This window comes from Saccostrea echinata, unplaced genomic scaffold (assembly GCF_033153115.1).
Source record: "Saccostrea echinata isolate AGI-Se365-2 ecotype Australia unplaced genomic scaffold, CSIRO_AGI_Sech_v1 ptg000025l, whole genome shotgun sequence".
NCBI lineage: Eukaryota > Metazoa > Mollusca > Bivalvia > Ostreida > Ostreidae > Saccostrea > Saccostrea echinata.
This window is the reverse complement of record NW_026889774.1, coordinates 4,263,524-4,278,887: the sequence shown is the minus strand read 5'-3', so window position 1 is coordinate 4,278,887 and position 15,364 is coordinate 4,263,524. Positions and strand designations below refer to the sequence as shown.

General features: G+C 33.4%; 1 protein-coding gene across 1 annotated transcript in view; it reads right to left on the bottom strand.

Annotated features, from left to right (window-relative positions):
* Positions 1-699: 699 nt before the first annotated feature.
* Positions 700-15,364, bottom strand: part of LOC133191888 (arginine--tRNA ligase, cytoplasmic-like) — a 52,349-nt gene continuing 37,684 nt past the window's right edge. Inside the window, exons 11-15 of the mRNA XM_061327632.1 lie at positions 15,258-15,363; positions 10,073-10,186; positions 7,776-7,834; positions 4,434-4,681; positions 700-874 (exon numbers count right to left, since the gene is read on the bottom strand). Coding sequence (XP_061183616.1) covers positions 765-874; positions 4,434-4,681; positions 7,776-7,834; positions 10,073-10,186; positions 15,258-15,363 — 637 coding nt within the window. The 3' untranslated portion in view covers positions 700-764. The remainder of the gene's footprint in view (positions 875-4,433; positions 4,682-7,775; positions 7,835-10,072; positions 10,187-15,257; position 15,364) is intronic.

Genomic DNA, 15,364 nt, shown 5'->3' with positions numbered 1-15,364 from the left:
AGTGCTACAAGCAAACAAGATTACATCATTGCTGGCAGTTATATATGGAACAGAGGATAACATTTTGGTCCCTTTTGAAAACTTATGGGGGCTCATCACAAATCTTCTAAATCAATCTAGTTCTTTAGAGAATTATATTTCTGCTTGTATTATTGCCTTTTAGAAGTGTGCTGTAATCAATTCTACTGCATGAAATATGCATCTGTAGCTAGAGTGCCAACATTTCATAATGCTTTCAACAATGCAATGCCAATCCCTAATAGGAAGTTGTGCAGACCTGAACATTTTTTGTTGACACAGAGATCTTTGTTGAACAGTTTAAACAAATACTGTATACAGGGTTATTTTCGCCCCTTTCACACTTGCAAACAATTTTGCCCCATTTTAAAATCGCCCAGTCACAGTTCTGTTAAAAAAATTATACTGTGTTCCTTGAATTCACCCTAGCTGTTTTAAATTTGCCCACCTGTGAGTAGGGTGTATGGGGCAAAAATAAACCGGGGGCGAAATTTTCACAATATACAGTAACAGTTTAAATTGTAAAAGAGAGCAAAACCATTCATAAAGCTTATAAGATCCACTTAACAAACACAAATCTTAAGAGATTCCAAAAACCAATCCACAAGAACTGCATGCAGACACCTGTGATAAAATGTACAATTTAAAAGAATACAGAAATTTTAGATAATTGAATATACTTTAATTTTCATTTAATGTCATTTGTACAATTATCTGATACAGTGTTGTAATATGTCAGTTTTTGGTCACATTTTCTCTACTGGATTAATTGCCAGAATGTGGAATCCCGCTGCAATGACATTAGCTGTTGCCTCGCACAGAAGAAGACGACTCATGTTCACTTTCACGATTGCGCCTAAAAAAGATTTAAAACATAATTATTGCCAAATTTACAAGTTTGAAAAAAAAACAAAACAAAGTCTCTTTATTAAGGTCAGACGACACGTTCCTCGAATATCTGCTTTTGTCTCTTTGTAATTTACTAATAATATTTACAATTGTAGTTATTATTACCTTGCTATATCTTAACTGATTTAAAATATCTTTTAAATATAAAGACTAAAAAATTGTGATATAAGCTATTCAAGCGATTTCCAAAAGGATTATATAGGAAAAACCATCCTCCGATACCTTTCACAAATCCCTAGTAAGGTAACTCAATTTTTTGCGAGGAAACTAGTTAACGTAGAAGTACTTCAGTGACAAATTATTGGGAAAAATTACATGTTATTGGGAAACGTGTGGTCTGACCTTAATAAAAAGACCTGTCAGATAAAATTCATCTATATCATTGGGTAAAATACATGATCAATGTATTATATGTCATTTAAATATGTATTTTTTTATGTCATATATATGTTATTTTCTGAAAATGTGGCTCCAAACAAAAAAAAAAAAAAAAACCCAGATATAAACCGACTGATGCCATAATGTCATTTCCCATAGTTTATCATGTCAGGCACATTTGATGCCAAAAAAAAGTCTTCTCTGACAAGCCGAGATACATGCCCCCCCAATTTTCACAAAGAACTGTAAACTGCATATTTGCTTTAAACATTAGGTTAGTATTTTTTGTTCTGGTACTCTTTTAGAAGTCTTGGAGTATATGTATACTGTACATATATGTAGATGTTAATATATAACAGGCAGCTTTATTACATCATTGCTAGACAACTGTTGTTCAACAGCTTATGCTACAAGTAATGAGAGAGTCAATATTTACAATGAATAACTTTAACAAAACCCTGACAGATTTGAGCAATACAGTAATGTTCGACTTATTAGATTAATTGTTCTACTGCAGCACATATTATGAAATGTAAATATTTACAGATATTTACCAGTAAGCTATTTTAAGGCTGATCAATGTATGCTTAGTAATTATTTTTCTACGTTTATCTCGAGACTGAATTTATTACCCCAATGGACAGAGTTTAATAAGCAAGAGACACAATAGTAAATGGTAATTTGATTTTTGATGACATTATCAGTGATACCAAAGAGGAAAATTGTATTTATAAGTCATTAAATCAAAGTCTGTCTCACATTGTGTAGGAGAGCTTAGCAAACAAGGGCTACTGTCATGGTAATGAATTGCAAGCACTTGACTTTCAGCTTTTGTCTTGCTTTGTGTCACTCACTTCACATTCTGAAGTCGCAACCTCAATTTCCATGAAAATGTTTCGCAAACACTACTAATCTGTGATCAAACACGTATCTTTGTCAGATGCAAAGCCTGCCATCAATCTCAGCTCCCCTGCTAATGCTTATCAGCCTCGGGCAAATGCCGCGTCAAAGTCACTGCCTGCATTCTGAATAGCTAGTGGCTACACTCCATACAAAATGCAAGTGACATGACAGTAATTCTATCAAATCAGCAAAACTCTCACTCGGCAATGCTAAATGTCTTGACATACTCATCAATTTCAATGAATGAAGAACCAGAGAGAGAGATTCTGCACTTGTCTGCTGCAATTCCTCCATTTTCATTACTCATTCTAATGAAATAGAAATCTATCTGAAGAAACAACACTTCCATTTTTACTTCAACTCCAATTACGAAGCCCTGAAATCACTTTCTGCTCGTATTATTGAGCCCGTCAGAGGTTTAATTCTCGAGTTCAATACCAGAAGAAGTATGTGATTAAATTACTGTACTCAGTACCAACGTTAGCCAGCAGTGATTAGTGAAGTTATAAATGATTCTCTTGTCAAAGAGGACTTCAATAAGGTACTCCACTGGGACATTGACATTAAGACCAGGAAGTGCGTATCTGCTGATCCTTTCAATGTCAATGAATTCATCAGTCTGTTTTAATTTGCAGCCATTTGCCAATTAGCCCCTATGCATGGTGTTACCCTGGTATATTTATTAAACATATACCAATACCTTAGTAACCTTACAGCACTACCATTTATACACAGGTTTAACTCCACATAGTGTCAGAACATATATTACCATCATGGTATTAACCTTTTTTGCAGTATGTGGTTATAGCCTAAAACATATGTTTAACATAATATATAAAACTTCAATGTATTTTACACATATACACTTAAATACTTTATTTGGAACATGTATTTTTGTATCTAATTCTAACCTACACGTATGTTACTTGTTTTTATTATATGGCAGCAGGTTTAGTTAATACATTACATATCTACAATAGAACATATATATATATACAGCTGTGACAAACGTATTAAGTTAGACTGTATTTTTTTGGTACAGAAATATTGTTTTAAATTTTATGGTTTGTGTAGTCTGTATACATTATGAAGAATCAAATACATGTTACTGTACCTTTTTGCCTAAATGTTTTTGAGAATTTTTGAAAATCAAAACTTGTCTATCAAATTTAGAGCAGCATAATAGACAAATTATCCATTTTTTTTTTAAAGAATTAAAAAAAAATCCCAACACCCCACATCTCAACACTAGAGCAAATGAGCTTACAAATTGATATGCTCATACCCCCATCATGTACAGCTGTATGAGTATAATGGCAAAGTAAATTTCTTGGCAGTATGTAAAGGAGACTCTGTGAAAGTTGCATTGAATTTCATTTAGTGGTTTAGAAGGAGTTAACAAAATGGGTACCCCATTTATTGAGTATAATATCCATGGTTTGCTATGGGAAACCCTAAATATCTGTACAATCAAAACATGAAAATTAATAGACTGAGGAAGTCTCATTAAATTTTATTCAGTGGTATAGGAAGAGTTGGGTACACCAAATATTAATATCTGACTCTGTCTGATTAAAAGTTTAAATAAAAGGTGCTCTATGACAATTTGTAGTAAAGATTCTGTAAAAGTCTCATTAAATTTCAATTAATGGTTTAGAAGGAGTTGCAGATAAAAGATGGGTACCCCAATATTATAGAAATAATGAGAGTGTGTGCTTGGCTATGGGACACCCCAAATATCTGTCTGATCAAAATGTAAAAAAAGGAGGTGCACAATAGGGCCATGCAATAAAGATTTTGCGAAAGTTTCATTAAATTGCATTCAGTGATGTAAGGAAAGTTGCAGATAAGGGATGGCTACCAACCAGTGTAACAACCCCCATTATGGTATTTGTATATAAAATTCAATTCATAATAAAACCTTAGTTATCCAAGGTATGTTTTGTAATAATTGCTTCCCTAACATAGTCGGTAGTAATACTTGAAGGAAAACGTATATTGCGAATTCGCTATATATAGTTATACGAATTCGTTATACGGATAAAACGAATTACGGATATAGCAAATTAAATTCACAGGTCCCCAGGACTTCGCTATAACTGAGTTTTACTGTACATAAATACATTTTCATGCATTTTTCTATGGTAATTATTATTCATTTTATGTTAATTTTAGTTTTTTAAAATTCAACGATATTGTTACAGTGTATTTATAAGTATACATACCAGTTGCTTTGTCTTTCTCAATGCAGTAACAATTGTCATAAAATTCAGTAAAAGTGTTTGCCAGTTCATACAAATATTCACACAGTGTGTGTAGGAGTAGGTCATCAAGGCAACGGGAAATGACCTCTGGTAACCTCAAGATACATTTTGCCAGTTCACACTCCTTTGGATGATCAAGAACTATTTTTGTACTGTTGGCTGCCTTTTGCAAGTCTGCCTGAGATACATTAGAATTCCTTGCTATTGACCTATAAATAAGGAACAACAGAAACAAATTAATAAAGGAATATATATTAACTTGTCAGTTAAAGTTATTCTAATGATTCAATTTATACCAATTTCACACTTTTTATGATAAGGAACTATTTTGGCCAAAATTCATCTCACTTCTTATAACTTAGGAAAATAAATTAATGTAGAAAATAAAATTATCATAAAATCAATTAAATCCTAAATAGTTACTGCAATGGTTGAATTTAGAAACAAGAGGTCCATGGGCCACATCGCTCACCTGAGCACATTGGCTAGGCAAAAGCACAAATCAGTTCAGTATTGAAAAGAATACCGGGGAGGGGGGGATTGAATTTTAAACTACCTGATGATACTTCCATGTCAATTTAGCAAAAATGGCTTTGTTGTACTTGAGAGGATTTTTAAAAAAAAATTCCCATATATTCCTTTGTAAAAATTTGATCCCCCACTGTGGCTCTTACCTATCCCAGGGGTCATCATTTGAACAAACTTGAATCTACAATACCTGCGAGGATGCTTCTATATCAATCTGACTAAACATAGCTTTTCTGTTCTTGAGAAGAAATTTCTATATGTTCTTATGTAAAACTTTCGATCCTCCCATTGGGCCCCACCCACCCCCAGGGTCCTCATTTGAACAAACTTGAATCTACACTACCTGAGGATGCTTCCATATCAAAATGACTAATCATGGCTTTGCAGTTCTTCTTCAGAAGATATTTTTCTATATATTTCTATATAAGACTTTGATCCTCCATTGTGGCCCCGCCCTACCCCTGGGGGTCATGATTTGAACAAAATAGAATCTACACTACCTGAGGATGCTTCAACATAAATATGACCAATCAAGGCTCTGCTGTTCCTGAGAAGAAGGTTTTTAAAGATTTTCCTATATATTTCTATGTAAAACTTTGATCCTCCATTGTGGCCCTGCCCTACCCCCGGGGGTCATGATTTGAACAAACTTGAATCTACACTACCTGAGGATGCTTCCATTAAAATATGACTCATCATGGCTTTGCTGTTCTTGAGAAGTAGATTTTTAAAGATTTTTCCTATATATTTCTATGTAAAACTTGATCCTCCATTGTGGCTCCGCCCTACCCCCGTGGGTCATGATTTGAACAAACTTGAATTTACACTACCTGAGGATGCTTCCATATAAATATAACTCATCATGGCTTTGCTGTTCTTGAGAAGAAGATTTTTAGAGATTTTTCCTATATATTTCCATGTAAAACTTTGATCCTCCATTGTGGCCCTGCCCTACCCCCGGGGGTCATGATTTGAACAAACTTGAATCTACACTACCTGAGGATGTTTCCACATGAGTTTCATTCATCTTTCCTGGCACTGTGGTTCTTGAGAAGAAGATTTTTAAAAGATGCTATTAATTTTTCACTAATTCTTAATTATCTCCCCTTGAAAGAGGGTGTGGCCCTTCATTTGAACAAACTTGAATCCCTTTTACCCAAGGATGTTTTTTACCAGTGACAAGATTTTTAGACATTCAGTAATTTGAGCTATTTGGAGGAAGGTGTACTGTACAATTAATATCTGGCAAAAGGTCACAATAGATAGTCCAGGACTTTTTGTTTATCGAAAGTTTGCTTTTCAACTTAATTATTTTATCAAATTCGTTTTCCTATTACAAATTTTGATATATAAATTATGTTAAAAATAGCATTAACTTTGTAAATTTAATACAGTTGAACAGTTGAATAGCTATCACCAATTTGTATTAGAGTATGAAGTTAAGAAACATCTTGAATTGCTTCTTTGAAATTTGAGTTTTAAACACAACAAATTATAAAGTCAAAGGACTTATAAGTAATGTCAAGGTAAAAAAAAAATGATGCAATACGTTGAATAGCTCTTACTAATATGTTTCAGCATAAGAAATTTGATAAAAACATCTTGAATGATTTTTTTTTTGAAACTGAGCTAAACACAATTTTTAAAAAAAAGTGAGGTCAAGGTCAAAAGAAAGGTCAAGGTCCAAAAATGTTGAAGCAGTTGAATAGTTCTCATCAATATATATCAGCATATAAGGTTTGATAAAAATATCTCAAATAGCTTTTGAAACCGAGCTAAAAGAAAAGTATGATGGACAAACAGATAGGAGGATGGAGAGACGAAGACAGACATGACAGACACAATATGCCCTGGCCATATTCATGGCAAGGCATAATAACATCTGACTTGGGTCCTTAACACTGGACCCAAGGATCCTAAATTTCACAATTTAAATAAAGAGGTTATTGCCTATTATAAGCATGCAACAGGAAAGGGACCAAAAAATTCACAATTTTTGATTCTCATCATTCAACGAATGCTATTGGGTACGCCCTTTGTGATGAACGCTGCATCCAGCATTTCTCTCTCACAAAGTTATTAACCAAACACAACAAAAACATTGAACTTGCCATTCTGAAAGGAACCTTGAACTTAAAAAAACCTGACCTGAATAAAGGTCTTGACATCCCCTCTGGTCACATGTACTTTTGTGTGAAGTATAGGAACTTCTTATGTTTATTCATTAAAAATATGGACCAGATATGAATTATATGTATACACATTTTCGACATTGACTTGCTCAAATGTCCTTGGTCAGGGTCATAAATCTGTGCAAAGAATGAGCTTCCAGTGTTTCTGCATTATAGGATATGACAAGAAGTCTACATTTTTTTTTATATTAACCTTGAATTTGTACAAATGACCTTGGGCCAAGGTCAAGACACACCACTAGCATAAAAGCAATCTTTGTGAGAAGAATCAACTTCCAATAATAATCTATAAGAAAGTTATAGACCAAAACAAATTATAAACCTCTTTTCTGCTAGTAACCTTGAAATCGTTAAAATGATCATTATTCAAGGTCAGGACACCTTCTGATCATGACCAATCTTTGAATCAATTATTAGCTTCCAATGATTCTCCCATTACATGATATGGCCAGGACAGAAATTATATATTTTTTCCCAGTGAACTTGAACTTGTACAAATGGTGTTGGGTTTCTTCCCAACTATACATCACTATTATATAATGAACTTTCACATAATTACAAAACAAGATGATTGAGAAAATACCTGATTCTGGTGTAGGCATACAATAAATATGCAGCTGTGTTTCCTCGATCATCCAGCATCTAAAAAATTAATTATCATTTTAATTTATTCGTAAATATGGACCATCCCTTGCATATAAGTATCTATAATGCCAGAACAAAATAGGAATCAACATTTATTACTTACTCATGTATCACAGAAATGCTGTTTATAACAGCTAGAATCAGCACAAAAAATAAATAACTTTCAAGTGTTTTCATTATCAAGTCTACCTGTTATAATCCATAAATTGCTCACAGATTACACAAGATCATGTAACCTTTATCTTGATTATCAACTTAACAATATTATTGTAAAACAAATACCTAAAAATAATTTGCATGTTACAACAGAAAATACACTTTGTATGCCCAAAGCTAAAGATTACGACTAAGTCAGACAATCACAATCATCATGATTAGGACAAAAATTGAAGCTTTTCTTCTGATTTCTCCTTAAAACATGATTTATTGTGTAAATTGACGTTAAAATGGCAGCAATTTTTATTTGTAGTTTGAATTCCAACCTCAAATTATGACAGAGAAAATTTTATTTTTTCTATAATGAAAACAAGCAAATTCAAAGAACTGTGTTTCGCTGCTTTTGGTGTCAAAGTGGTTGTGATGCAATTATTTATGACATATTGTAACTGTTTTGTCTGTATGTCCTGCCTTGTCTGTCTAGCATACAAAAAAGATTTAACTTTTTGAATTAATAAAAATTACGGCCAAAACTTAAGGTTTTTAAAATTGCATCAAATGTCAAGATCAAGAGGTCAAATATCATTATACAATCTGAAAGGTTTTGTCACAAGTAATGCTCATGTGAAAACAATACAAAAGCCCCGTCTCTTCTAGAGCAAAAACCAAAGACCAAAGTTAAAACTTTAATTAAGTAGATCAAACTTCTAGGTCAAGGTCTTGAACTCAAAAATGATGTTTTTTTTTCTGAAAGGTGTTGTCACAGGTAATGAACATGTAAAATATGAAAGTCTTATCTTATCCAATTCAAAAGTTATGACACAATATGTTAAAAATTTTGAAAAGTCCTGTAGGTTAAACTTCAAGGTCAAGGTCCAAGGTCAAAAAGTATTGTTCTCTGGGAAACAGGTAATGCTCATGTCAAATATGAATGCCCTATCTTCTCCCATTCAAAAGTTATCACCAATGTTAATATTTTTGAAAAGTAACTTCAAGGTCAAGGTCACAGGGTCAAAACTCATCATACATTCTGTAAATCTTGTCACAGGTAATGTACATGTGAAACATGAAAGCCTTATCTTTTCTCATTCAATAGTGATGACCAAGGTTAAAGTTTTTGTGACAGATGGACAGAGGAATGAGATTTAATGTTCCCTTGCTTATCTGAAAATGGGGGACAAAAAAAATCTTTAATTGCACTTTAAAAACTGAAACTTATCAAAACACCAAACAATTTAAAAGTTCAAAATAATAGAATTTTTAGTTGCCTTAACACAACTGTATACGTGATGTAAAACACATACATCTATTTATTAACTTCTGAAGTTATACATTTTTTCAACACAAATCATCCAAATTCTTCTCAAGTCATGTTATTCCATTTCTTCTATCAATCTCATTTGAACATCATTGTCAAGGTAAAAGCATTTGCAATTAGAAACTGTTTTTCAATTATTTGACTTTTTCCTGGGAAAAAAATTGACAGATAATACAAAAAAAAAAAATCATCTAAAATAAAAACAATTGCAGAGATAAGGTGCCATATGGACATTGGATGTCTGCTGCCTGTATGCATGAGCCACACAACAGGCAGCAAATTATCTACAACTGTTACAGTTGGTGGTCTGAAATATCACAAAGGTGACAAGCAGACCTTGAATTTCCATGCTGCAAATCCTACAGAAATCTGAACCTTGTCTATAAGTAATGCTGCAATTATCCCTAAGGGTTCTAATGAAAGATTTAAAGCAGCTTTTTAAACAAACTTTTAAGATATTCATAATCTTTCAAGTTGCCTAATGGGAAAATATGAGGTCTTTTAAAAACTCTAAGCATATAATGCCACCAAATCTGTGCTAGAGCTGTCATGGTAAAATATGACCACTATAGAAAATTACGAATTGTACCAAACCATTAAGAGCAGCTAAGTAAATGCTGTTGTGAAAATTTCATGTATCTAATTAAATCAAATGCTGCCATTAGTAAGAGTGCACTTATGTTGATTAGAATATAAACTGAGATACTATTCTGAGTTCCTACATGATTTAAACAACTGAGAATGTGTTTTTTTTCCCGTACCTTATCAAATGAGAAGACGTAGTCGTGGTTTCTGTTGTGAGATAAATCAGCATACTTAATACAACCATATGCCACGGCTTTCTTAACGGCCTCCAGCTCTTCCTTTGTCAGTTCCTGAGAAAGAAAAATTAGAAATGGATGCATTGTCTACTGGAAAACAAGAACCTTGATTGAAGTATTTTGTAACGTTGTCACATTTTTAGGCCTTTGAACAGCATGAGAGCATATGATTCTACTTAGGGTTGACAATTAAAAATTACAGAAGTCTTGTCAAAATCAAACAGATGTAATGTCAACACATCAATACAGTACCACTCAGAATTGAATTATAAGCTTGGATCAGATTTCATTCCTAACAACATAACTATATATATAACATTTCCATTCATTACAAATGTAGGTGGCTGATTTATAACAAGAGGTCCATGGGCCACAATGCTCACCTGAGTATAACCTTAGTCTTGCTTTTCTTCATCAGATTCCCCCTTTTTTCCTATGAAAAATTGTGATCACATATTGTGACCCAACCGTAACTCTAAGGGGTGTCTAAATCCACATAATGTGGGGATGCTTCAATATCAATAAGACTAACATGGCCTTGTTGTTATGGTAAAAAATTCCCTGTATACATGCACTATGAAAAATTTTAGCATAAACCTAACTCCATGGTCTATAATTTGAAAAAAAAAAATGAATCCACACAACATGGTACTGTTTGCAAATTAATGATCCTTTATTGTGGTTCTTGAAAAGATACTTAAAGATTTTTTCCCTATATACATGTATTCCCATATGAAGTCTTATCCCCCTTGTTGCACTGATTCAAACAAATGAATCTGTATTTTCTGAGGATGCTTGCATATTAACATCATAAATTATATAGCCTTCTAGTTCTTGAGCAAATTTTTTCCCCTACATGTTCCTATGTAAAACATTGATCCCCTTTTGTTATCTCACTATAACTTGGGGGGAGAGGGGGGGGGGGGTAATTTGAACAACTGAGAATCTACACTATATTAGGATGCTTATACATAAGTTTTTTTTCTTTTCTGTCACTATGATTCTTGATAAGAAAAAGAGATTTTTTCCATTTATTCCAATGTAAAAATTTTAACCCTTATTGTGGACCCCCAAGGCCATGATTTGAACAATTTAGAATCTACACAATCTCAAGAAGCTTTCACATAAGTTTTGCTTTTTCTGGCCCAGTGATTGTTGAGATATTTATGACCCAACCTTTTTTTGCTGCAATTTTCTGATTATCTCCCCTTGGAAGCGGGCTTGGTCTGGTCCTTCATTTGAATAATTTTGAATCCACTTTACCCAAGGATACTTGCCAACTTTGGTTAAAATTGGCCCAGTGGGATTGAGAAGTACTCAAAAATGTACAAAGTTTACAGAAAGATGATCAGCTGGATGGTATAAGAAGAGCTCACTTGATCTCTTAGCTCTGGTGAGCTAAAAATGCAGACATTTTCATACTGCAGCCACCCCCTTTCCAGCAAGTGAAACATGAATATGATTCTACTTATAATAAACATTTTTATTCTTTCCAATAATACTTATGTCATTAATTATCAAGTATTCACAATACAACTCTTTCTGAACTTTCGAATCACATGCAAATAAATGTCATGTGTTTCTTGATTTCTCTTGAGAATATTAATGACCTACAGTTTTGTTCTATACACAGGAATAGCATCACTAAAATACAGCATGAAAAATATCTCTATGTCATTATAATAAATTTAGCTAACAAATAAAACTTCAACATTTAGAATATATATATGGCAAAGGTTAAGCAATTGCAAATGTTAAGTATTATTTATCAGACTACCCTTTCCATTATAATGTTTCTCACAATACAGAACATCAATTCTTTCATGTCCTATTGTGCATCTGTTGTGTATCATGTAAACATTACATTGTGGGTACTGTAGACTAACAAATGAATTATAAATTGAAATGAATTCATATCAATTTGCAAGCATGTAATAACAATTTTATTGTACACGTTTTCTCCAAGGGAGGAGATATATTGGTATTGGCATTATTGTAGGTCTGTCACAAAATTGAGTGTGGGCTATAGAATCTTGATAATGAATAGATTCAAACTTCTGATCAGTTAAACGTTTCCCATGCCCTGAAGATGTATCCTGATATTCAGACTTATTATAAGAAGATATATTGTTTACATATTACATTTGGCTGTGTATTCTATCTAGTACCTTCTGATGAGAGCAGCTTCTGCTAAAACTTCAAGAATTTCAAAGAAATTTTTAACTTTAGTAACTACTACAACAAAATGCATCAAAATAATAATAATAATAAAAGAACAGAGTTACATTACATCTGATGAAGTCCACTTGTGTTCCAAGTTAATTTTACTGAAACTGGACACAAACTGTACAAGAAGTAATTTTATGAAACAATTTTACAGAAAGTAACTATGGCCATTACCATTCACCAACATCACATATACATGAAGGTAATCAAAGATTAAGAAGCTTTAAAGGTGCATAGACACAGATTTGAAGTTTATATTTTCTCAAATTTTCTGTATATTATCACAACTTATATATTGCTATAGCATTTCACATGAAAATAAAATTAAAAATTTATTTAATCTGGAAATTATTGAAACTACAAATTTCGGGAGGCGTTTGATTAACACATCCTTGCGCTTTCACAATTTTTAACTTTATCCTTAATACTTAAGAAAAGTAGCAATTTTGTTGTGTATTAATGAATAATATTACATCTATAATCCAGAAAATTCAGAGAAAAATGTGCGAAAGCAAAAGCCACTCACTTAAGTATTGTCAGCTCGTGCTCAGTGTTGTGTAGTTGTGTACAGAGTTTAACAAATTGAATACACCCGTGAAACGTAAACTGTTTTTGTAAACAGGGCACGAGCTCTGTTATTGTTAATGTTTACGTTTCACTGGGTGTGTTCAATTGTTAAACTCTGCACACACCACTGAGCACGGACTGACAATACTGGTGAAAGGATTTTGCTTTCTACATTTCTACTCTGAAATTTCTGCATTATAGTTTTAATATTTTTCTTGAATAAACAACAAAATTGCTACTTTTCTAAAGTAATAAGGATAAAGTTAAAATTTGTGAAAGTGCAAGGTTGTGTCTATCAAATGAGTCCAGAAATTAGAAGTTTCAATAACTTCCAGATAAAATAAGATTTTTATCAAATTTTCGTATGAAATGCTATAGCAACATATAAGTCATGAAATTATACAGAAAATTTGAGTAAATATTAACTTCAAATCTGTGTCTAAGCACCTTTAAGTAAGGTAAATCTCATACCAAATCAAAATCCTCTAAGTTTGTTTTAAGTAGGATTTACAGTTACTTGGGAATGGACGAGCTCCAAAAACTTTAACCTGTTCACTCATCCAGAAAATGTAGGTAAGATCCAGCATCCACAGCAAGCCTGGTAATGTCCATCCCTAGATGCATCATGGATGCAAGTTTAAACATAACAGGCAATATAGTTACCTACATATCTACTCCAAAAACATTATCCTGGTCATTCATCTGGAAAATGTAGGTCAAATCAGGTCTGATAGAGTGCATCCCAATATGCATCATTCCTGCAAGTTTGGTCCAGGTAGGGCTAAAAGTTACTTGGGAATGGACTTACTCCAAAAACTGACCTGTTCACTCATCTAGAAATTGTAGGTCTGATCCATCATCCGAGGAAATTCGGGTAGTGTTCATCCCTAGATGCATCACTCTATGGCGATTTGGTACAGGTAGGGCTAATATTCACTTGCCTGGAAAATGTAGGTCAGATCCAGCATCTGAAGCAGGTCAGATAAGACTACATCCCAAGATGCATCATCCAAGAAAGTTTGGTCCTGAGGTAGGGCTTTTAGTTACTTAAGAATGGATCTGCTCCAAAAAATTTAACATGGTCACAAATCTGGAAATTAGGTTGGATCCAGCATCTGAAGCAAGTCTGGTCATGTCCATCCCCAGGTAGGGCTTATAGTTACTTGGGAATGGACATGTACCTAAGTTAAACCGAGATGCCAACGCCGATGACATTGCCAGGGATTTAGCATAACCTCATCTTAACTTCGTCGAGGTGAACAAAGAAAGTGTCATATAGAACTGTTTGTCTTGATGGAATCTATTGTACATGTCCATAAATTGACATATTCAAAATTTAGCGCAATCACTGGGTATAGGATGGTTGGCGTAATCATGAATTAGCGCTACACATGTCCGTGCATTATATTGTATTTATAAATGATTTTTTAATGGTATTCATGAATTAGCGCATTGTTGTCTGCGCCAAAGACGCTAAAATATGAAGCCCACTTTTTTAAGTACACATACAGTATGTTTGTTCTCAAATTTTATAGAAATTCGACCCCCCAAAAAATGCTGAGGATGCAGCATTTTAAAAAGCCCATGGACCACGATGCTAACATCAGCCCCTAGTGTTCTTCATCAGCAGATTTTACCTCTATATATTCCTATGTAAAATGTTGATCAAACTTTAATTGATCAAACTTGAATCTACACTACCTAGAGTTGCTTCCATATCGATAAGACTAATCATGCCTTTCTTGTTCTTTAGAAGATTTTTAAAGATGTTTTCCTATATATTCATAATTATGTAAAACTTTGATCACTTATTGAGGGCCCACTATTTCCCAGGGGGTCATGATTTGAACAAATTTATCTTGTCTTCGGCAAATTTGTGGAAAATTTGGCAAATTTTGAAATTGGCTTGGTGGTAGTTGAGAATTAAGACATCAAAAATGAAAAGAGTTTACAGATGGAGGGATGGGCAGATGGATGCTGGACAAAAAGTGATCAGAAAAGCTCACAAGCTTTCAGCTTAGGTAGGCTTAAAATTCTTACTGACACACAAATAGACAGATAGACATCAGTCACTTTACCATCACATAAACTCTTCTGGTCTTAAATTATAGAGTCAGAAATGAAAAGGAATGCAACTCTTGCTTGGAATGATAAGGTAAAGGAGCCTTGGTATCTTGATTGAAACTGGGATTTAATTGTAACGTTTTAAATTCTTGATGTCCCTAAAATCCTTCTGTGTATCTCTTACAAGTATTTTTAACAATTCAAACATGTGTAGAAAAGTTAAAGAAAATCCACAGGTTAAATTTCTGTAAGACTGTGACCCCCTTACCTTGTCTCTGCCTTTTTCTATGAGCTTCTGCTCTGCCCTGTATATCCCTTCATCCAACAGGTCCACTAGTCGTACTGTATCTCCAGATCGAGTTTTAAACTTTTTTC